The sequence below is a fragment of the Sturnus vulgaris genome, chromosome 1 (genome assembly GCF_052056855.1).
Source record: "Sturnus vulgaris isolate bStuVul1 chromosome 1, bStuVul1.hap1, whole genome shotgun sequence".
Taxonomy (NCBI): domain Eukaryota; kingdom Metazoa; phylum Chordata; class Aves; order Passeriformes; family Sturnidae; genus Sturnus; species Sturnus vulgaris.
In genome coordinates, this window is record NC_142243.1 from 151,843,516 (window position 1) to 151,867,897 (window position 24,382).

General features: G+C 42.7%; 1 protein-coding gene and 1 long non-coding RNA gene across 4 annotated transcripts in view; one reads left to right on the forward strand and one right to left on the reverse strand.

Annotated features, from left to right (window-relative positions):
• Positions 1-1,106: 1,106 nt before the first annotated feature.
• On the forward strand, positions 1,107-20,078 carry LOC148225594 (uncharacterized). Its single transcript, XR_015808612.1, has 3 exons — positions 1,107-1,559; positions 19,072-19,261; positions 19,888-20,078. It is a non-coding gene; the product is annotated as an uncharacterized LOC148225594 (long non-coding RNA).
• TRAPPC9 (trafficking protein particle complex subunit 9) overlaps positions 4,920-24,382 on the reverse strand; it is a 447,339-nt gene continuing 427,876 nt past the window's right edge. For all 3 annotated transcript variants that reach the window (XM_088179749.1, XM_088179758.1, XM_088179755.1), the window contains 2 exons: positions 14,867-15,090; positions 4,920-8,022 (listed from right to left, as the gene is read on the reverse strand). In XM_088179749.1, coding sequence (XP_088035875.1) covers positions 7,855-8,022; positions 14,867-15,090 — 392 coding nt within the window. In that variant the 3' untranslated portion in view covers positions 4,920-7,854. The remainder of the gene's footprint in view (positions 8,023-14,866; positions 15,091-24,382) is intronic.

Consider the following 24,382-nt stretch of genomic DNA (forward strand, 5'->3'; position numbering starts at 1 on the left):
TGAAACTTTTATACACATTTGCAAACTTCATCTATGTTTGATGGGACAGGACATGGGGATTTATAGGACAAGAGGGAATGGCTTTAAACTGACAACTGACAAAAAATAGGTTTAGATTACTCATTAGGAAAAAATTCTTTACTGTGAGGGTGGTGAGGCTCTGGCACATGTTGCCCAGAGAAGTTGTGGATGCCCCATCCCTAGAAATGTTGAAGGCCAGGCTGAATGGAGCTTTGGCAACCTGGTCTAGTGAGAGGTGTCTCTGCCCATGGAAGGGGGATTGGAAGAAAACCCTTAAGGTTAAGATCTTCCAACCCAGATCATTCTGTGGTTCTGATTTATCTCATCTGAATGCAGTGGCCCTGTAAGTGGAGGTCTCCATGTCAACTCATCATCCCGGCCTGTCTTTACAGCCACTGCCAAACACCAGGCATTTCAGGTTGGAAACTTTTCTGATGCAGGGTGGGTATTTCCTTACAGAGCCCCCTTGCCCTGTGGATTTTTTGGGAAGCACAGATTGTGTGGCTCCTGTTCATAACCAGTGTTCTTTAATAAAGAGGTTTGTATTAACAACATCACTGATCCCTCCTGTTGTTTCTCTCAACAGAGCTTGTGTGACCCCGAGCCCCCAGCATGGACAAGCTTTAGAGGATGTAATTTTATATTGGAACCAACAGCAGCAACATTTGGAGAGCTACACAATAGGGAAAATCTGGTAGATTTGTCCAATACTTGTGTTGAAAACAACATTCCAAAGCATTTGCACCTATTTTGTCTTATTTTTGTGTGACACTTAAATGCACATTGTCCATGGGCTTTGCTCTGACACCAGATGCAAGTGGCTAATACTGATATACAATTCAAATACTACAGACCTGGGCCAGGTCCCTGCAGTGCCCTCCTCAAGAGACTTGTAAAGACACAGCCCTGGCCAGGAGATCAGCCAAGAGTGGAAAGACAGGAGCATCTTCTTTCTCTTCCACTTGGGAAAAGTCTTGTGAGACTCAGCTCTGCACAGGAATGAGGGGAGGGATGGGATGGGATGGGATGGGATGGGATGGGATGGGATGGGATGGGATGGGATGGGATGGGATGGGATGGGATGGGATGGGATGGGATAGGATGGGATGGGATGGGCAGGCTTTACACGTTCCTCCAGGATTATGGAGGATGCCATGCTAGGGAAGGACAATTCTTACCTGGTCTGCCTTGTGCTGAGGGTCTCTGGTGACATCTTCCATGTAAGCAAATGGCCAGAGCTGGATGTAGGGTTCATTTTAATAAATTAAATTATTGTGTTCGAGTCTTATTTCACAGCCCTTCTCTTTACTTAATTTACATTCGCATTACTTTTCCACTTGTGCTTTCTCCAGGGATCTGCAGACACCCTGGCTGTCAAGGTGACAGACTGCTGGGGTGACATCCTTCTGCATCCCTGGAGTCCATACCCCCAAAACACACTAAACACATTTGCAGCAGAGGGGAGCACATCCAAATACTGTATGTGTTCCACAAAGCCTTTTAATTCTCAGGAGTCTGTGGTTTTTCTCAAGCCAGAGGTGAGGAAAAACACAATCATTATTAAACTGGTGAATTGAGAGTTTGGGGGGGTGAGACAGGTGTAGGTGTTTTGTTGGTTCAGTTTGGGCTTTTTTTAGGAACAAAAATAAAGGATGAAAGGGGCAAAAGTTCCCTGTTTCACAGTTCCTAAGGTCACACTTCATATTAAGGTTCCATTTAGAAAGAGCACATAATTCCTTGATACATGTTGAGGTGATTGATGAATCATTTATTGTGTATTGCTATTGAACTGCTGGTCTCCAGAGCTGTGATTTAACCATCTATAATACCTGCAGCTTCCCTGGACATGGCCATCGATAATGCTGGAACACAAAGTATTTGTGTGCATAACGTGCTTACCACATCTAACATTTATGAATGCTTTATAAACAATTTATAAATGAAATCTTAATATACAGCATAACCTATTTTTAATGTTGTGGCAGTTACATAACCCATTTCACCTTGATTCATCTCAGTTAACTTCGGGCACCTTGTGGAGGTGTCTCTGTAGCCCTGTACCATTTCCCTCTGCATTTTTTTTCCTTCCCTTCTTCCCACTGCTCATTTATCCCAGTTCTGCCCCAAAAGTTCTGGTCTGGGATATTGCAGCCTCACAGGCTTCTGTGTGATGATGCAGCTTTGCATTAGCAACTCACTCACATATGCACATACTAAAGGAAAACACTCCCCTGCCTTTCTTTCCTCTTTTCAAGCCAAATCCATTGCATGGGTTCAGCCTTGTGTGACCACACAAAGAGGTGAATCGGGCAAAGGAATGGGGAGGAAATGGCATTTCTACTCTGGATATGAGCTGTTGGGAAAGGAGGTGGAAGGCAGATGCCTGAATCAGACCATGGCATCACTTCAGCCACCAGCCTGGACCAGTTTGTAAGAACATGGGTAGACTTTGAAGAGCAGAAGGGCCCCGTTTCTGACACAGATTATTGATGACATCCTCACAGTCATTAACAAGATGCTCATTGTTAAACTGTTTCAAAAGCTGGCCTGATTTCTCTCTGGCAGTGTCTACATTGTTTTGTTCAAGCTGAAGAGGGGTTGAAATTGCCCTTTCCAGCCACGGCATCAGAGAACGCTGGACCATAAAAAATCCTCTGCAGAAGCTCCATCACAGAAATGGTGCTGTGCTGCCTCAATGCTAACATATGTTTCCCCTATTCCAAGTGATTTCTGATCACTCCTGAGGAGTTTTCCTATGGCTGTGAAGATGGGGAGGCTGGGAGGATGAGCAGGCACCAGCCCTTGGGAGAGAAACACTTGGAAGAGCACCTGCAAGCAGGAGGTGGCTGAGCACTGCTCTGCCTGGTGCACAGTGCTGGGGACAACGTGGCTTCCCAGGCAAGCCTGTGCATGTGATTTACACCTCCAGGGTGCATTTCTGTGCTTGGCATAGCCACACACTGAGCACATCTTGGCCTGGAAGGATCTTCTGCACTCCCAGACTTGCATAGATGCAGTGCCAGATTTTGGTGAGATGCCTTCTCCCTGTGCCAGGGCTCCAGGGAGTCAGAGGTGATGGCCATGCAGCACAATGGGCCTCCATGACAAATTTGCAGGTTCAGATGAAGATTGCACATCTGGGCATGGGGTTAGCAAATCTTCCAGGGAGATGTGTGGTTGAATTAGCTGTCAAAAGAGGGCCTATCAATGTGCTTCTATTGATGTGTTTAACATTAGGCACATGCTTGGATATCTTGCTGAATCAGAACACAGGGACAGCAAGTGAGCAGTGACACATCACCTACACACAGAGTCCCACTGGTGTTATGGAATTGATGCATGGTGAATGCAGTTGAATTAAGTATCCTTTCAACAAGAAACATCAGATTGTAATGAAATAGGCAAGATCCTGTTCAACTGAAATAGCTCAAGATGCTTTAAGAAGAGGATATATGAGAGTCAAACTCCAGTTTAGCAGCTGACACTGGGTTTGAGGCAAATTTTTCCCTAACGTGAACAAAGTGTTAGGAGGGCTCTAACAGATATGCAGAGGAAGGAAAAAAAGGGGCAAGTTGATCCTTTCTGTTGGGACCAAAGAAAAGCAGAAAAGTGGAGTGAGTGGAAGAGTCAGTGGGAAGGATGAAGCGAGAAAGAGTAAGATGAGAAGCTAAAACCTAAAAAGATGCTGAACAATTCAAGAACCCTGACCTAACCCCGGAAGGAAACAGCTATCATGGAACTCTTGACAAAAAATTTTGTCCAGATCTTTTGTGTCTTCTATATTAAGAGCACAAATGTTTGCAAAGCTCTGTACAGCAGCAGGAAAGCTCCAATTCCCCTGTGCCCACACACCCAGAGCTGCAGAGGGCTTGGCTCCAGCCCAGGGAGCTGGCACTGCTCTGCAGGATGGATGCACAGCCCCATTCCAGGGACAAACAAAGTGCCCACACCCAGGAAGGGAGCCAGAGGACTCAAGGAAGGGAGTGTGCAGCTGGCTCTCACTAAGGAAACCTTAATAACTTCTAGGTTGGGAATCCAAACACAGGAACCCCAGGAGTGACAGAAGGAGCTCAGTCAAGGCTGGGCATCAAGTGGTTTTTAAGTGCTTGCAGTCAGTCTTCCAAGATGGTTCTTCCAGCCTTTGAGCTGTTTCTTAAAGGATGGGAAATGTGACAGAATCATGGAATGCTTTGGGTTGCAAGGAACATTTACAGGTATAGTCCCATTCTTCCAGCAATGAGCAGGGACACCCTCAGCTGGATCAGGTTGCTCAGAGCCCTGTCCAAGCCAACCTTGAATGTTCCCAGGGATGGGGCAGCCATCACTTCTCTGGGCAATCTGTGCCAGGGCCTCACCATCCTCAGCATCAGTATTGGGACACTGAGGCATTTCACAGATTAAGCCAAGTTGGAAGGGATCCACAAGAATCAGCAAATCTGACACCCACCCCTTCACAGGACCATCCCCAAGACTTCCACCATGTGTCTGAGAGTGTTTTCCAAACACTTCTTGAGCTCTGTCAGGCTCTGGGCTGTGACCCCTGCCCTGGGGAACCTGTTCGAGCACCCAGCCACCCTCTGGGTGAAGAACCTTTTCCTAATATCCGGCCCAAGCGTCCCTGGACACAACCTCTGGCCTTTTGTTGCCTTTCCTGTGAGTGCCTCTCTCTCCTCAGCTGACAGTGAATAGGCACTGACACAGGAGCCACACTACAGAGCAGACAGGGTTCACCACCTCGGAGCTCATCTAGGAAGAGAAAGTTTGAGTGAAGCTGAAATTTCACTTCCTGGGTCCAACACATTCTTTCAGAGACACAATACAGAATCAAGAGATATGCATTATTATCAGCAAAAACACACAGTAACACAACCAAAAACTACAGACTAAAGAGACTGGCAGAGGTGTAAATAACAAGACACAAGTATTTATTCAGGTAAAGTTACATAACTTATGCTTCTCCAGTGCATTCATATATGGGATCAACATCTGCTCTCAGCAATGGCCATTTAAATTAGGAATAATTTATTGCAACCACTGGTTTGTATAAGATTTACAATGAACAGTTCAGCTCATCATGTTCAAATAATTGCTGGGTGTTTCAGTGAAAGAAAAATAAGTTTCCAGTACCAAGAAAGGAACGTAGATAAGACAAGTATCATCCTTCTTTCAAGCAGTACAAGGACCAATCCTGACAGCAACCCCAGTGATATTAAGCACCTTGCCCTCAACCCTTCTCCAAATTACACTAACACTTAAAATCTTCCTTCTGGACAAGTTAAAAATGATCCCCAGAAGGAAAAAAATCTTGTGTTTCATCTCTCTCACTAAGACAAGTAGAAGTGTGAGAAAATTGGGGAAGATATCATAAATGCCAAAAGCAACTAAGTGTCCAAGTTGACAAGGGATAGAGTAGTCTACTGTATAACAGACAGACCTTTAAGGGTCAGCTCACACATAAGAACTTATATTTATGTGCACATATGGCAAATTTATAATGGCATATTGGATACCTAGAAAAGATGCAGCCTCCTTTTGTTGTAATAAAACCTGTTCCCATTCCAACAGCTACAGTGGGCTGTACATCAGGATCCTGGATAAGTAAAAGGCACAGGAATGTTGCCTCCCAGGACAGGCTCCACAGAACAAGACCCTCTCTTCTCGGAGCATGCTGTCAATAATTAATTAGAGAATAGTCCCTTAGCTGGGCAAATTGAAGGATCCTGACTGCAACAGCATCTACTTTACAATAATTTTATTTCAAATGCAGTGTGGTCCTTATAAAGCCTTAGCTGTATTCCTAGAATCTGCAGATTTTCTTCTGGGAACACTGAATAAAAACTCAATTTGGATTTTGCTGCAACAGTGTTGTGCAACATAGTACAGACATTCATGTCAAAACCAAGCTTTTACAGGGAAGATGTACTGGTTTAGTTCCTGCTCTCCTTGGATCTTATTTTTCTGTGTATTGCCTATGCAGGGACAGAGAATTCAGCCTCATCTGGCACAATCTGGTTAGCCAAGCTCCACCAACACAGAAAACCAGGCCCAGCTCAGCTGTTGGACCCTCTTTCCAGGGGTGTCTCAAGCCCAGAGCCACTGTGCCAGTCTAAGGAACAGTTTTATTACTGGACCTCACTGGCACCTGACAGAGCAATGAATCATTGCAAATAAATCTTCAGCAGGGCTCAGATTTTCATCAGGTCTAGACTGAAAGCTTCCACTTTCAAGGCTGAGTACAGAGCCACAGCTCAAGCACAAATACTGATAACATTGCCACAACACAGGTTTTTACAGCTAATACCCTGCATACACTGCAAAGACAGCTACCATGCTACAGCCACAGTTCCCTCAGGTTAGGAATATATTTAGGATGAACAATCATATGCAAGCATGCAATGAATAGAGTTTTGAGCACTGTCTTTCCTATGGAAAACACCAGTCACATCTAAAATACCCCTGGGCATGATGCAGAGAGTCAGAACTGAGCAGGAAGGGTCAGGCCAGGCATTCAGTGGGGGCCCATGTTTGCATGAATTCTAAAGAAACAAAGAATCTGCAGAGAGGTTGTGCATGTAGATTTAAATCATGTACAGCTAACTGGAGTGTCCCTGCCACATCTTGGTATATCCACCCCCAAAGCATACTACCACCGAATTTAACTAAGTATTTAAGAAAAGACTGAGATAGGTTTTAAACATATGCTCCATGAAATAATGTATTAATCATACAGCTAAGACATCTCCCTGCTTTACATGGGGTAAAAACATGTCTCACTATACAAAAACATTATCCTGAAAAATAGGCTAAATTATCAGTACATTCAACAACTACTTTCACACTCAAGAATTCCATGGCCTTAATTGCCTAATAATTAAACGTAAAAAAACCCTCTAAAGAAAACTAAAAAAAGAGGAAAAAATCCAGACACATTTTAAAAAACAGTGTATTAGTATGAAAAATCTGATGAGAAGAAGAGTTTGCAAAAACTCACGAAAAGTTACATTAACGATCATCTGATTAATTCTGGTGGATCTTTAAGAGTCTGCAAATATTTCAAGTGACTGTGTAAAACAGAACTGTGAAAGCCTAAATTCACAGGCAAGCCTTAGGCAGCCCAAAAGTTGGCTTATTTTTTCTCTCAAGGACAAAACTCTTTTGCTCTTCCTCACCCTCTCTCCTTTCTAGTTCATAGATCTGCCAAACTAAAGGCAGTGACTTTACCAGGAGCAAGTGGCACTGGGCTCAGGGGAGGGAGAGAATAACTGGAGGCTATTCTTACTTTGAGCAGCACACTAAAAAGCACCACTACTGCCATTTCCAACCAAAGACACCAAATTCTCAGCAAACAAATGAACAAGAGCAAGCCAAACAAATCTAACAAATCTAACAGAGATCTATACCCCAAGGGAACATGCCATGGGTCCAGCATAAACCAGGAGGAATTTCATACACAAATCTTACTGAAAAATGATCAAACAGGATTATTTAAATAGGATTTAAGACCTTCAAACACATGGCAAAATTCAGCCCTCAAGACTCTTTCAAACTACTGATATCAATGGAGTGTATTGAAGTATAATGTACATAGTTTCAAAGGCTTTCTGGAAACAGAGGAAAACTTCAGCACAGTTATAATCTCTCTCTCTCCCTCCCTCTGAAATTAGCTAAAGCAGCTGTCTAAATGACTATCAGCCAATTCAGAAAGTGTTCAGCTGTTCCTCCAAAGTAGAGACTGTGTCCTGGGGTTGGACAGAAACAAGGGGTGAAGCAGAGGATGTGCCAAGCATTGCTGTGTGCTGTGGTTAATCAAGCAGCACACAGGGCATTCACAGCTTAGCTGGGGCCATCTGTAGCACGGATGTGGACACTGGGAAGGCAGAGCCAGGACAGAGGCAGCTCCCTGCTGCAGTTGTCTTCATGGAATTTGATATTCAGGTAGAAATCGCCCGTGTAGAGGAAGAGAAGAGATCCAAAGTACACAGAGTCTTTGGTTGGCTTTACCTGGCAAAGAGAATGCAAAAATTAGTACAAATAAACCATCAACTAGCAAATTAATTGCAGTTTGCAATTCACTAGCTAATTCAAAGGGTCTCAGAGTACTCCAGATTCACATCTTAATAACGCTTTCATACAAAAAGGAGTAAACATCCCGTCCCCATTCTAGTAAAACTGTTACATTAAAAAATTAATCCTGTTATTCACTCATGCAGTAAATCTGTGCCACAGCTCAAAACAGAGTATGAACCTTTAGGAGTCACTGATTCCAAAACAGAATTTGTTTAAGGTAGAGATCACCCTAAATCTCTCCTTAGACTGCATTTACCAACCTCTCTATTAAAGTTCTAAATCATGTCTCTGCATTAATGTTAAATACATGGTTAAACATCATTTAACAGCTTAGCAATAACTCAGTTCATTCTCACTTATTACTGAGACACAATTTGACTGCTAATTCTAATCAGGAACTCAAGTATTTATCATTGAAATAACAAAGTTAGCAAAAACTTCCCAGAAACACTAGCCATCCTGATTTTCCTTGTCCAAATTAAATATACAGAGTTCACACTGTTTCTACATTTATGTATCTTCCTTCATCACAAATCCATCTACAGTCCATATCTTCACAACAAATAATATATCTCAGTCCATCATTTCAGCAAGACACTTCAGTAATTTCTAACTTTAACACTCCCACCACTGTTCAGCATGTGATAATGTTTGAATTAGTATCTGCTTTCCACAAGATGTTAAATCCAGTTTCAGGATGCCTAGAACTGAGTTAAAGTTATAGCAAATGCAAAACACCAAATCAACACAAAGCCACTCCATTAGATGAAATTTTTCCAGAAATTGTGAAAGGGCAACTTCATCCCAGCACAAAAGTCCCAATAAAGGCTGAGGGTCTGAGACAGGTGATCAGGGCTGTTCCCCACTACAAAAATTTTCATCATATGATAAACTGAGACATGAACAACAAAGTGTGAACTGGGGAAGTTCTCATGGACACCCTTTGCTGAAGGACAAACTGCCCCTGCTTGGGAAGACCAGAACAGGGATGATGGGAAGGCCATGGAGGGGAAGAGGAGGAAGGAAAATGATCAGCAGAAGATTTCAGGGGTGCAGGAAACTCAAGAATATTCCAGAGAGCTGAAAACTTCCAGCCACCACCTTCCATGAGGCAGATTTTCTGTTGCTTTCAGAAGTGAAGGGAATGAGCTATTTCCATTTTCTCCTGTTCAAGGTTTGTTTTTTTTTTTTTACTTTCACTGCTGGTGTCTTTAGCCAGGAGATGCATATAGCTATGCATCCTGTATAGTAGTCCTCAGGGCTACTAGTCTGCTTTGTTGGACCTCCTTAAATGGGAAGAAGCCCCGAGAGGGGCCATGAAGCTGCTAAAGGTACTGGAGCATCTTTTCTATGAAGACAGGCTGAGAAAGTTGGGATTATTCAGCCTGGAGAATAGAAGGCTGAGTGGAGACCTCACAGCACATTCCAGTATTTGAATGAGCTACAGAGAAGCTAGAAAAGACTCTCCATCAGGATCTGTAGTGATAGAACAAAGAGTATGGGGATCAAATTGAAAGAGGGGAAATTTAGGATACTTATATGGAAAAAATTCTTTACTGTGAGGGTGGTGAGGCCCTGGCACAGGTTGAATGCCCCATCCCTGGAAGTGTTCAAGGCCAGGCTGGGTGGGGTTTGGAGCAACCTGGGATAAGGAAAGGTGTCCATGCCCATGGCAGAGGGGCTGGAATAAGATGAACTTTAAGTTCCCTTGCAACCTAAACCATCCTGTGCTTCTATGACTCCAAACAGCAGCTCCTGCACAGGGGCCTGTCTGTTCACAAGCAGCCACATCCTCAGAGCTGGAGAGCCCTTTGGTTTTGGTGCTGAGCTCTTCTGCTGACCCACACAAACTTGTGTGAGCATCTTGTCATCCAGGTCAGTGATCAGAGCAGCCACAGCTGCTGCCCTGAGCCCATCCTTGGCATCTCCCCTGTGGCTGGGTGCAGCTTCTTGCCCTCTGGCACTGCGTCTGGACACACAGAACAACATCAAGCCATGTCCCCTCTTGCTTCCTTCCCCTTCTCCCAGGGCTGCCTGCCTGATTTCTGCCTCACTGGGACTGATGTGGGCTTTCATCCAGAGGAGGGCAGAGGCAGGCACTAATGCCAGCAGTGGGTGCAGGCAAAGAGCAAACGAAGCCTCCTCAGGACCCTCAGCTTTTTCAGGCTCCTGGTTCATTCTTCCCCATCTTCACAAAGGAACATCTGTAAGAGCACAGCTCAGAGCCCTTGGCAAGCAGGAAGGTGGCTTCAGGCTCCTCAGCATCAACACCACACATCACATTCATGGTTTGGGCTCTGCCCACATCTGTTGTACCACCACCACTGTAACAACATTTGTGCTTTGGAAAAGAAACAGGGAAGCAAAATGAGCTTGAAACCTTTGCCTTGCTTAAGTGCAGGTGGCTCTGCAGAAGTTACAAGATGTTTCCTTCAAAACAGGAACCAACTTAGGAAAGTAAAGCTGCATCTCCAGTGAGGCTGCCTACAAACCCTCCCAAAAGATCAGCTGCAGCAGCCAGGTCAGTAAAGGGTCACATCAGCCCAGCTGCTACCCCAGGCACAGGACTGATTTTGAGGTTAAACCTACATTTAGGAGTCCAAGGTACCCAAGCTCCTACTACAAAAGGAGGATACTTAGTCAATGCAGACAGTGGAGCAAACACAGCATGGTCTCACTAGGCAGCCTGCAGAGCCAGAACAGAGTTGCCTAAACACAGGTAATGGCACTGAGACACCTGCACAGGACTGGGAAGATGCCCAGGATGTCTTAAAGGATTTCTAGCAGCAATGGGGGCTGGTAGGATACCCACAGCCCCTGTGTGATGGCAAACATGTATTTTTAGGCAACTAAATCTCAGCCCTGTGTCTATAAGCCAGGTTCTACCAGACCACACCTCCACTGACTCAGGGGAGCTTAGTGGGCCAGCACCCCTGGTAGCATCTCTTCATCTCAGGCTGGAACTGAATCCACCCAAATGCCTGTAAAGTGGATGTCCACATCTAAGCCAGCTGCAAACAGAAGGATTCACCTGACCAAATGCAGAATGAGGCAAAATGTTCCCTAAACTGCATAAGCTTTGATGACTGAATCATTCTTCAGGATGCTGACATTCCTGAGTCAGGGCAGAGTTAAAACAGGCTTTGTTAAAATTCCACCATTCATGGAAACAAAGATGAGCAACTTGTACCTCAGAAAATAATGATCAAAAACCAAGGAAAAAATTCCACATTACTCCTTTGTTCCACCGAGATAGAAGAAAAATTAAGTTTCTAGCTCCATCCTAATTCTTCCCTGATTTAGGCTACCATGTGGGACTGTGATTGCTTAGAACTAATTACTACTTATTTATACTGCTGTAGTACTTAGGGAGCTCAGTTGGAGATTAGAGCTGGTGCCAGCTACTGCCTGCTGCCCCAAAGATTTTACAGTGTGAATAAAACAGTGCCAAGAAAAATAATTTGTTCCAGATGGGCCACAGAGGACCTGCCAGAAGTGAGCAAATGTTCACCATGGCTTCTGAGCTGATTCAAAATGACCATCTACTAATGAATTTCTCCTCATCTCCCACTACCAATCACTCGAGCCTGTGTCTGATAACACACATAGGAAAAAAATCCTGCTTGAGAATAAGCAATGGCACAACCAGGGACAACTAGAGAGGATGAATTGCTAGGAGTTACAGGATTCGCCACAGAAGACAATATTTTTGGTTTTAATTGGGCAAAAAACAACTCTATGTGATCAACTAATTGTTCAACATAAAACATTGGTAAGAACAAAAAAAAAATTAACATTGGGGCAAGAGATAAACTTTATGTTGTGAAGCAAGATAAAAAAGTAAATCAATCCACTGTATTTTAATGGGTAGGTTCCACCATGTTAATTCGTGTTTCAAAATCACCCACTGAACAAAAAATGTAAAATATTTAAATCATAATGGAGAAAATCACTTTTTCTGTCAAATACAGAGAAAAGTAAGGCTAGCCAAATTAGAAGTTGTGCTTAAAAATACAGATTTTGCTTAATTCAAAATGCATGGAAATAACTCAGTATTTTTAAAAATGTTCCAGAAAAGACTTTGCTTTTTGAAGTAGCACATCCCAGCAGAGACTTTGTGACACAAACCCAGGCTGCTGCATCAAATTGAGGTAAAAGCACAAAGAGGTGAATAAGCATCATTACATTACTTCAAGATAAATCTTCTAACTAGGACTTCAAGCCACAAGAAAGGGAAATACAAAACTGTGTGACTTTACCCTTTCAACAATTTATATTCACACTGCAAAGCAGCATGTGCATCCTGAAAATTCCTGTATAAATCCCCTGTCATCGATGCAGCAGCAGAAACTGCTTTGAGACCTTTTAGTCTGGAATCAAAAATAATGGCGAATTTTTGAGCATGAGACTTAATATGAAACTATCATTTAGGAAGGCAGAGAGATCTGTTGGGGTTTTTTGTACCAATAATGAAGTTTCTGCATGACAACAGAGTGAATTTTCAGGGTGTGAGGAGTGTCTGCCCTTGCTGTAATACCTGATGCTCCCACTCGTTCTTGACCATGCTCCAGTGGTACACCAAGCCAGACTTGATTCTCCATCCTTCCTCCCACCCAGCTCAGCCCTGCAATAAATCATGTCAGCATCCCTGTGCCAGTGTCAGTGTGAAGTCAGCCCAATTAACTTCAACTGCTGACTAATGTAGTTTTTGCTAAACTGGACAACTTTTCACAAAACAGTGTCTGTCCTGGTGGGCCTGCTGGGGGAGAGGGGAGCATCTTTCACAAGCAGCTGGGAAAGGGCAGCACCTCAAGCCACCTCCACTAAACAAGAAAAATAGTCAAGTGCCCATGACCTCAGGTTAAAAAAAATGATGGGGACATTATTAACAGCTTCCACACAGCAGTGCTGAGTTGAAAATCAGCAGGGAATCTAGTCCAGTATCTCAAGTTTTGTTTATAAAAAAGAGAAACTCTGGTTGTCTTTCATCTCACCCAGCCATGAGCTTCTTTGTTTTGTAACCAGGATCTGTCTGACTTTTGGCCAAACTCAGGGCATAAACACAATTCTGGGCATGGTGGTTCTTCCCTGAAGCATCAAATGCACAAACCAGGGATTTCCCCTCGCCCCCCCCAAACAGGTAAAACTTTCTGAAATCTACTTTCTATTTCTAAATTAGTTATGATGAGGAAAGACAGGGCCTCTGGAAGACATAAGGATTTTCTTCCACAATCAGGGCTCTATGCCCCAAAGAAACATGACCAAGCACTTTCCCTAGGAGCCTGTGCAGTGTCACCTCTACACTCTGTGAAATGTAACACTTGTCGTCTGAGAGTCGACATTTTGTTCATTTCACCTTTTTGTATGGAGAGGAGGACAAGCAGCAGAAAACAATTCTATTTTTAACTTCTTGGGGATTGTGTTTACAGGAGAAATGTCAAAATACTGAGCAATGGGGCAAAAGCAGGGACCGTAACATATGAGAAGGCTGCCTGGGCAGGCACCAGAGATGTGACCTCCTGACTTTTTGCCCCGTAGGAGACTCAATCAGAAGCTAAGAATACATCACACTGACATCTCCCTTTTCCCTCATTAGCCTGCAGGGTCGGGCCCTTTGGCAGCTGGGCATCCAAACACCACCACTCTGATTAAAAACTCCACATTGTCAGAAACAAAGTCAAAGAGAGCCATCCCTGGATGATTTCTGTTGACATATTTAAATTATTCAGCTATAAGAATGCAGTTAGCCCCCATTAAAATTCAAGTTGATGGTATATTTCATGCTCATTAGCTTTTAGAAATATTGTCTTCTGCAATATGTAATTGAAAAATACGCATGGTGACTATCTCCACGGTTAACCTTTAATTTCCTTCTAACTAAGGTTCACTTATATATTTAATTTTGACAGGTACATTTTATTACCGATCTGGAGAGCTGACCCAAACAAAGGGTCCTAAGCACTATCCCAAACACTCACCCCCTTCTTCATGTTTATTTCATAAGTAACCAGAAATGCTGCTCATTCCACTCTGCAGCACTGCCTGCAAATTTTCATTCCAGGTATCTTGTTGTATTTTTGGAAGGGAAGGATGTGGGAGAGAGTAGTGTTATCTGTATTTGCAGTGTCTTGCCTTAGAAGCAAAAAGCTCTTAGACTTGAATTTTCTAGAGAAATTGAGAGAAAAATCATAATCTCAATTGTTTTAAAAAGGGGCGTTTTTTTGCCTCATTTTAAGCATTTCTTTATGGTTTTATATCAGTATGCTAAGCATCCAGGAAATGAACTAGCTCATCAGATTGGCCATTAATGCTTAGCATTTTCTTTTTGCAGTCTGTTGTGTTTCCTCAGGACCTGACTAAAACTGATTTGCTGAATTCCTCAGCTCAGCCTGGGGAATGTTTCTTATGGACTAAAGAAAAAAAGAAAAGTTATTTAAAATCTATTACTGCAGGCTGCGCTGGGTGACTCAAGGGACTGACAATCTGGTATTGAACATTCAAACTAGGGTTACCCATTCAGAGTCAGCCAGATCTGGAAGATCTGACCAGAAGTTGCTGCCTCTGATAATTTACTACTGGTTTACATGGTAGGAAATTGCAGTCTTAAACCATTGCAGAGAGACCACTGCAGATGAACACAGCAGCACTGTTAGCAGAAGCTGCCATAATCATGGGGCTTTCCAAAAGCTGACCTGCTTTAAAATGCACAATAGAACAGTGGAGCCCCTTTCAAATGCACATCACTCAAAATCCTGATACTTGTGATAAAACAACTCACGGTGTCGATGTAGAAGGTGTTGGATCCCACAAAGGTGATGGCATCCTGCAGGTCATAGTTGTGCACCCCATTCTGGTAGTCCTGGTAGGGCATCATGGTCAGAGCAAAGGGTCCCACGCTGTGCTTGCTCCAGTTGGTCAGCTTCACCTGCAAGGGGACAGGGTCCCCCACTTGGCACGTCACCACGACGTCACAGTCACACACCTTGCCATTAACCAGGATGTCTGTAAAGCAAGGAAATGAGTCCTCATTAGGCTGGACACCTGCTCCAGAAGCTGCATTAATCTTGACAGGAGACTCAACAAGGAAAAAGTAATCTCCATGAAACCAGGAGTGTGAGACAGTTAATTTTGGGAAAGAATGCTGTGCTGTTGTGCAGGGCACCTACTTGAGAAAAACCATCTCACGTGGGTCTGATATCTATCCACAGCTGTTGAAAGAACTATGAAAAAAACTCAATTATGATCTATACACAGAAGATATTTTTTAACCTCCTCCTTTGAAGGCCAAAGCCACAGACAATTTCTCATGGTTCTGCAAATCAGCTGCATAAGGTGAAGGGAAATACAAACAGGAACAGGAACCATTAATACAAACAGCAGCTAGAGAGATCCAGGGCTGGAGGCCCATGTTCATATGTTACAACCAGAATAAATCTTTCTCTATGGAGGTGAGATTTTGGAGCAGGACAGACACTGGCAGAATTTGCAACGTAATACATATATTAAAATCCAGATTATAAGGAAAAGAGGGATTTTAAAATTATACTGGAGTACAATAAGCTTGTCCACTCTTTGCACTTTAAATCACTCTGGGATTTCTATTTTTAATTTTCTACTTTTCTTTCCCTTACTGGGACAGCAGAAAATATAAAGCCTCTAAATTGGTTACTGCTGGGACAATGACAGCTGGAGTAATGTGTCCATTAACCTTGCCCATTTGCTTATACAGAACCAAAATGTTTCATTACCAACACACTATGAAATTGCCAGTCCAATTCCCTGCTCTGAAAGGGTTCCCAGTTGTGCAGTATTACTGTATTTTTCAGATGCGGGTTATCTCCAATGCACTATTAACACAGGAACATTTCTATTTCACTATGGGTTCATGTCCAGAGATAAGAGAAAGCCCTGGGCACATGTAAGAAAGCTTCCTTTGTGTGAACACCTATCCCCACAATCTCATAGGCCCAGGAGGCATTTCCATCACTCCAACTCCTCCTCGGTTGCTTGCCTTTTGACATACATCATATTATCCCTCTGCATTGGATTTACATTAGTAATATCTCCTCTTCAAAGAAAGACACTATTTTTATGCTCCAGGAGTTTTCACAGGAAGAAAAAAAAATCACACCAAGTGATTTTTTTAAACTCAGTTTTGTTTTGTTGCCTTAGACAAAAAGTACAAAATGATGCATGTTCTTGTGACGCTCTTTAGCCTGGCAAACTGAACAAGCCTCAACGCAGCCACTGGATAAAAAAATAAACTAAAGCTATTGCCAAAGAAGAAAAAAGTTCAGAAAGGAACATTTATTCCAGAGGTCAGGCCAGCACAGCTGAGGTACCCAGATGAAAACGCCTCCTTGACCAATGCTGCCCAAATGCAGCAGCATCAGATACGAGAGGTTTGGCAAAAAAAAGCACAAGAAAACCCTTCAGCGTTCAAGCTGTAGCAGTCCAAAATCAGTGTTGGTGTTCCAGTTGGAACAGCCAGCCCCTGTTCCAAAATTTCCTTTCTTTTTTTTTTCTTCTTTTTTTTTTTTTTGACAATTAGAACACTGTTGAGGAGTACTGGAGTGCTGTAACCAGTTCTGGCTCCTCATTACAAGAGAGACATGGACACACTGGAGAGACTCCAACACAGGGTCATGAGGAGGATTAAGGGACTGGAGCATCTCTTCCAGGAGGACAGGATGTGAGAACTGGGACAGCTCAGGCTGGGAAAGACTCCAGGGGATCTCAGCAGTGGAGATGAACACCTGGAGGGAGGGTGCAGAGAGGACAGAGCCAGGCTCTTTGATTCAGTGCTGCCCAGTGGCAGGATCAGAATCAGAAGCAATGTGCACACACTGAAACACAGGAGCTTCCCTCTGACCACCAGGAAATAATTTCTTTGCTGTGATGGTAACCCAGCACTGGCACAGGTTGCCCAGGGAGGTTGTGGAGTCTCCATCCCTGGAGACACTCAAAAGCCATGGCATGGTCCATGGCAAGTGACTTTAGGTGGCCCTGCTTGAACAGGGATAGGACCACATGATTTCCAGAGGTCCCTGCCCATCTCTGCGATTCTCTGAAAGGAAGTCATAATCACCACTGCATTTTAGGCAAGGGCTAGAAAACCATTTTGGCATTGGATTTCTTCTGCAACAGCACACTCTAATGCCATGGGCTGCCCTGCCCAACATGATCAATTTGCTTCTTGCAGTATTGCCTCAAGATCATGGAGGTGAAGGAGTGGTTATAATGGTATTCCATTATCAGGGATTAACTGACTTGAGTTTCTCAAAACACAAAGAATGTGTGTCTGTGGATAACCTTTATGCTTCCCAGTCTCCTGGCACAGAGCTGAAGTCCAGTTGCTTCCTTCAAAATCAGTGCATTTATATTGATTCATTACTTTATATCAGTTCATGTTTTCAAGCTTCTCCATGCAAGGTGACTCTTTTCATTAAATATAAAAAAAAATAAAATTAAAAACCCACTTGTTTTCTTCTTCCTCCAGTGGGTTTTACAGCTGCACAAAGGGTTAGATCCCCAGACCAGCACAAAGCTTTGGAAATACTCCCTAAGCTTAGTGGATGAATCTATATTTTCAAGCTGCTCATCAGTTGTCTTTTAGCTTCAATGGTCTGCTATAGGAATTGTAAATGAACCCTTTGCCCTCTATCTCTACCTTTGTATCTAATAATAGTTCAGAGCATTTCTTTCTAATATCTTCATGAGAAAACAGAAAATCCAAGCAAAAGGGAAGCAATTAAGTCTGGCTCAACCAGATTAATTTTTTTCACATTCCTAAAAAAAAAGAAATAAATTCAATTTTAGATTGATTTAAGAGTGTGTGTGTGTGTGCACACGTGTTTGTGTACATATTGAGAGATAATCTCCTTCCTTCCCAGAACACACTTCCCTCCTGCAGTACTGGAGCCAAGGATCTCAATGAGATGTCAGATTAGAAAGCACACATGGCTGGCGTGCAAAATACTATGGAAAGGAGTGTTTAAAAACAGCCCCCTTTCATCAGAGAGAACAGCTTGGCTTGACAGGCAGCTTTACTCCCTTCCTGACACAGAAAACATCTCACGGACCATACGGATTTGCTTTAATATTTTCATCCATGAGCAGAGGAAAAGCCATGTGCACAGGGTCCCGTTTCTGCAGATTCAGCTCACTCACACAGATGGCATATAAAAGCTGAGACTGCTCACACCACTGCTGTGAGAGTGAATCATTATTGGCTTTGGAGTACAGGAGCTCTGAATCAGAAGATGCAGTCACTAGCACAGAAATCAGTCGTGGCTGTATCTCCATCCTGCAAAGATTCAGATACGAGAGAAACAGCACTTCAGAAAATTAGAAGGACCAAGTTTAATTCCAACTGCATATATAAATTGCATTTTAAAAGTGGCAGCAGAAAATCTGGATGACAGAAGGGAATAAATAAAAGCATAAAGACCTAGCAATCTCCCAACCTCCTTCTAATTAAAAGTTAAATCATTTTGTAATAATCGTAATGCAATAAGCCAACAGAATGCTGTCCTCCCCACCCCTTTTCCTGTTCATTTACCTACAATGCCCACTGTGTTGGCATCCTTGGCTGCCAAAATTATCCTGCAATGCCTGAAAGCCATGAAAAAAGGACAGACATTGTCTCTGCCACACATTAATGAACAGGCACGGGGCCATTCTCTTTTCCCTCTAGGACCTTCCCTAAGTGATTATTGTATCAAGGGAGAAAATGTTATCCAACACATTTTGGAAGGCAGAGGATCAGGCTGCTACAACCACTGAGAAGGGTGATTGGAAAGCTTTGCTTTTTCATTGACAGCCTTTGCCAAGCCTTTTAGGATCTCCATGAATAAATCTTTAAGATGGAAAAACTACTTCATGGCCCAGCTGATGGGTGATGCTTATTGACACCACAAGAAGTCTGTGAGAGACCATTATGTGAAAATAATAATCAGCATTCTTATAATGTCTTTCTTTCAGGACCTCAGAACTCTCAAGAAAAGGGAACGAATATTACTAGCAGGAAGACAATGACTACTCCACAAGAAAAACAATTTACCATCACCTGCCAGGTGCACTTCTGGCTACATCACCCAAAGGAGCCACTTGGAAATGAATACCAAACATTAACAACATTTTGTGTTATTTACTCTGCTCATATTAACACACAGTAAGTTATTCTTGCCTCTTTGTTAAGTTCCCATGCAAGAACTCACAACTGATTGGTCCTCCTGTATATCAAAAGTCCTGAGCCATGGCTAATTGTACTTTCATGCCCAAGTCCCTCTTTACCACTGTCAAAGTTTAATTTTGGAAAGCCACATACAAATACATTTAATCCCGCTGGAAATGCATATTCCAGCAGTGTTTTCTCTCCCCGCTCATTTTTGAGCTGATTTTAAAAAACAGGCTGCAGGAAAAGACAGGGTGGATTTGCTCATCTTTACAGGGGAGAGATGGAGAAATTTTCATTGGATATTTCCCTTTAAACTGGATGTTGAATCCCCAGCTGATGCACACATACTCGCCTCTGCCATTCTCTGCAGCTGGGAACTTGGCCCAGGACTTTGAGCAAATACCTCACAGAGGAATGGCTTTGCACAAACAAGATGGCCAACAAAACTCAAGGCATGAGATGTCCAGATGAGTAAATACCTCTCAAACAAAAGGTAAAAGAGAGTTAAACCAGAAAAGCAAGTATTGCCTAGCTTTGCTGTTATAGAGTACTCTGTCAATCAACCATTGCAACTGTTAATTAAAAAATACTAATTTTATTCATCTTGATCTGTGAACCAGGAGAGCCATAGCCTGAGAGGGGAGAGGAGTAGCAGCATCACTGACATCTCTGGATAATGTCCATCAGGTACTGTGATGGAGGAAAGCCAAAGACCCAGAGCCCATGATAGAGTTACTGCAATGAAGGTTCCATGGAATGATTCAGGTTTTTTGTGCTCAAAAAATCCAAAATGCTGATTAAAATATTTTCCCGTGCCAGCTTTCCTTCTAATTGCCTTAAAAGAACACAGAAAGGGCCAGCCATGGTGTCTGGAACAACTTCTCTCTATTTCTTTTTTTTTCCCTTAACCATTTTTGCAAGAGTATTTGCTCAGGACTTTGCAAAAAACTTAGCAATGAAAAGGGAATTATTTTTGAAATAATTTATTTGGAAATAGGTTTAATCAGTTCTCTCATTTCTGATCTTTCATTTTATGCAGGTGCAAGAAAAGATCAGAAAGTAGGAAAAAATCTGTACTACAGGCAAACCCTCTGTACATGTAGAGCAAATCCTGCTTGTGTCCACACAAGCAAGTTTCCCATCCCTCCCCTCATGCTCTGTGTCTAGTCAGGAACAGATTTATCAGCCTGGTTTTTGGGGCAGCTTACAGGAACAGGTTACATGTGGCATTCTATTGAGACAACAGGATCCCTGGATTTTCCTGTCTCCTCTAAGTATAAACCTAAACACTGATTCTGTTTCCCCTCTTTGCACTTGCTGTCTCTAATGTAGAGCAGTTTCCTTTCATTTTCCAAACCGTTCCTGCACACAGAGAGGCAGATTTGGTTACATTCATTTGTCCATTATGAGTCCTGCAGCACTTTCAGAGCTGAATATATCCATACAAAAGATATTTCTATGAATATAAGAACTGTGTTCGCTGTCACTTTCGTCAGGAAAATGCTGAATGGTTATTTAATAACACAAGACCCCCTAGCTGCTTGCATTAAACCTTCTGTCTGTGATTTGTACCTGCTCCTTGCACCAAACCTAACATCTTAATTTGGAATAACATCCTCACATCCTTTCATTGTTATACTGACACAACAGTGAGGCAAATTCAGCCCCTGCTGAATTTCCCTGCAGTCAGTAGTACCAGAGCACAGGGGTATACAGATGTTTGTGTTGTAACAGGTTCAAACTACACAGATATCTCACCTTGTCAACCACTGCTAGTCCTGTCCTAAAAACTGCCCTTATACTCAGAGCCTGCTGCTCCAAACCCCCTGAGGATCTGAAGAGTTCAGCTCCTCTTTGGGTCAAGGCCCTTGGACAGTGATGAATGAAAAATACAGGAAAGGATATGAACAAACTATTGCAGCTTCCTGCAAGCACCAACAACCCAGAGACCTTCAGCCAACATCAGGGCATGAACCAGAAAAGAGGAAAGTTGGCAGAGGATGGGATAACTGGACGTGAATATAGGCTGGGGAAAGAGGCAATTGCTTTCACAGGACCTCTGAGCTGCCCCGTTCCTGGCAGACTTCCCATTCCCAAACATTTTAGAATTAAATTAAGGACACTTTATTCACTCCAAAAGCAATTAAAAAGAAAAACACATTTAAAATATAGCTCTAGCAACAATAAGCAATTAGTCTTTGATAATTGTCCGTGTCTTCCTATTTAATCACTCTTTTGCAGTGCCCAGTATGCTGATAACAGATCCCAACTGGTCCCATTATCATTCTTGCCAAATTGTTCCCAGTTTGTGTCTGTTCTTAACTCTGTGATGGCAACGGGCTGAGGATGCTGCAGCATCCCATGGGACTCGCTTGCAAAAGGATTCCTCAACCTTGTCATTTGCCCTGAATAAGATTTCTTCCTCCAAATCAGTGCAATGTTTATGTCCAATTTTAAACTCTAAGACATGTGACCAGCATTCAGTTTTAGCATTACTTGATCTTGGCTATGAACATCTAAATGCTGTACAGCCTTCTTCCATTAACTCCCAATAATAGGGTCATGCTGGCTGAGGAGGGAAGAATGAACATGACTCTGGGGTTTGACTGCCTCCAGCTTCTACTTGGGATCTTAAAACCTGAAAACACATTAACCACAGATTTATTTCAGAAATGTGTCAGTTCAGTTTAACCTCCCTGGTTTTGGTGGGAGTTATTTTACTTCACACATACCTTTTATGACAGACATTTCTCCTTCCTTAAGAAACTGCTGGCACATGGATGGCACCTGCTTGTCTCATCCTCTGGCAGCCAAGATAACCTGTGATTTGGTGCTTTGCCCAATTTTCTGTCAAGTGAAAATCACTTCAGAGTTTATACTGCTTGTGTCCAGTCCTAAGCTAAACGCGCAAAGGCAGATCCCTAAAATTTTAAGATGCTCAAAGCTCTGTTTTCCAGTAAGCCTGAGCTCCTTTTGACTTATTTTAAAATACTCCATGACATGGCCCTAGCTTGCTTAAGTAGTCTCATTTATGAATGTGGCCCAAACCTTTTTTATCTGTTCATCACAAGCAGGTTTGACAAAATTTCTTTTTATTATCTGCTACGCAGCCAGGACGTCAGGCTGGCATACAGTGTGTCTTGTGTTTGAAATTTCACAAGCCTGGGATTTGCATGCTATTTTAAGTTATTGAAATCTTCGTTCCTTCATTCCTACAGCTTGTCTGCGTCAGGACTACTTTCAGAGCATTCTTATCCAGCCTCTTGGAGAAAAAAAAAAGGAGAGGACAAAAATCTTTACAATATACTTAAACAAAACTAAAACATGCTAGAATGTATCATGTAACACCGCTTTTGGTATATTGGCAACTTTGTGCACAACCTCTGCAGGAACTGAACTGAATCATAGAATACCCTGAATTAGAAGGGAACACACAAGGATCATTGAGTTCAACTTCTGGCTCTGCACAGGACAAACCTCAAAATCACACCATGACATGACTTTACCAACAGTTTACTGAATGCAAACACCTCTTTCTTCACTGGTTGCTTAATGAGACTTTAAATTTTCTCCCTTTTCCCTGCCATTCTGCAGTGATTGATGTTGGACAAACCTCTCCCCCTGTAGAAGAGATTTTGAAAAGCCTCATGCCAACTTTGTCAGAGTTTCTGAATTGTGGCTGCAGAAGTTAATGGTAAAAAAGGAGCCTATAGCACTTTGTGCTGTTTTGGGAGCATTTCTCAACCAGGTTTAGTCCAGACACTGGCAGGATTGCAGACCTCCAGGGAGTGTTACCTGCCCTAGAAATCAGTGATAAGGGTGGTGACTGGGGCACATTTGCTATGGAGATGGCAATGAACTACAACTGCTCACAAGAGAAGTAATGCCTATCTAACAGCAGAGACACAAAACTAGGATCCTGTACTCAATTCTGTGCATGCAAAGTCAAATATGTGAGCTCATTCACACAGCTTACCTATCCAAACTCTTATGGAATATTGAAATATGGAAGTGGAATTTTTTTTTTGCTGGATTTTCTACCATCTCAAGTGGAAACAGTATTTTCTGCATTACCCATTCAACAAGTACACAGTGGTGTGCTTGATTCTTACACAGGTAACACCTAATAGAGAGTTAATTTAAGTTGCTGGTTAAACTAATCCTATGTGTAGTATAATTGTCTTTTTTGAGGCCTTTAGGAAGAGATCTGTGAGGTACTGTCTGAGGCAGAAGGACCTCAAATGCAGGTGAGAAGAGAGATGAGACAGCAGTATCTCCATGGCCAGATGTACAGAGACACCCGTGCAAGATGCTTTAAGTAAGCAAAAAAAAAAAAAAGTTATACTGATTATTTGAAGAAAAATTGTGGGTCTGTGACTCATTTTCCACGCTTGTCACAAAAAAAATAACCATGAGACACTGCATGAGATGTCCAGGCTGTAAGAATTTTTTGTGTCCTCGTAGATCAGCCACAGCCTGGTCCGAGATAATGTTTAACCCCCTATTAGCAGGCAGGTAGATGATTTACCACACTTCAGTGGCTGTGTAAACACGAGCAGTAGGACACTGAGCCTCACGGGCCTCCTTTAGCCCAGCCACGACTGAAATGCAATGATCTGAGCTGAATGAGGGATATCAAACCAGGCCAGCCTACCTGTGCTCAGTGCCCACACACTGGGGGTGCTCAGAAGCAGAGGTGCCCACTAAAATGAACATATTCTTCATAAAGTTTCTTTGAATTTCACTCACAGCTTATTTCAGTCTGATGGCTCTTAGTTGTTTCACTTGCCAATGGATTGTGTTAATTTTTTCCCATTTTCCCTATGTATGATTAGTCCACTTTTGCATTAAGGCATGAGACAATAATCCAGGCAGATTTGAGCTGGAAACTCTCAAACCCTACTATGACTTCTTTATTCTGATTGCATCCTGCTTCTATATCATGACCTGTCTCAAAATCCAATTTGAATGCACAAAAGAACTGCAATAATAGATATGTGTAGATAGAAGTTTCCAGTCATCCTCTGTGACACAAATCCATATTTTTCCTCGCTAGATTGGATATGAACACTCAAATAACAATCAAGTTTACCGAAAACAAGAAATCTTTAAGCC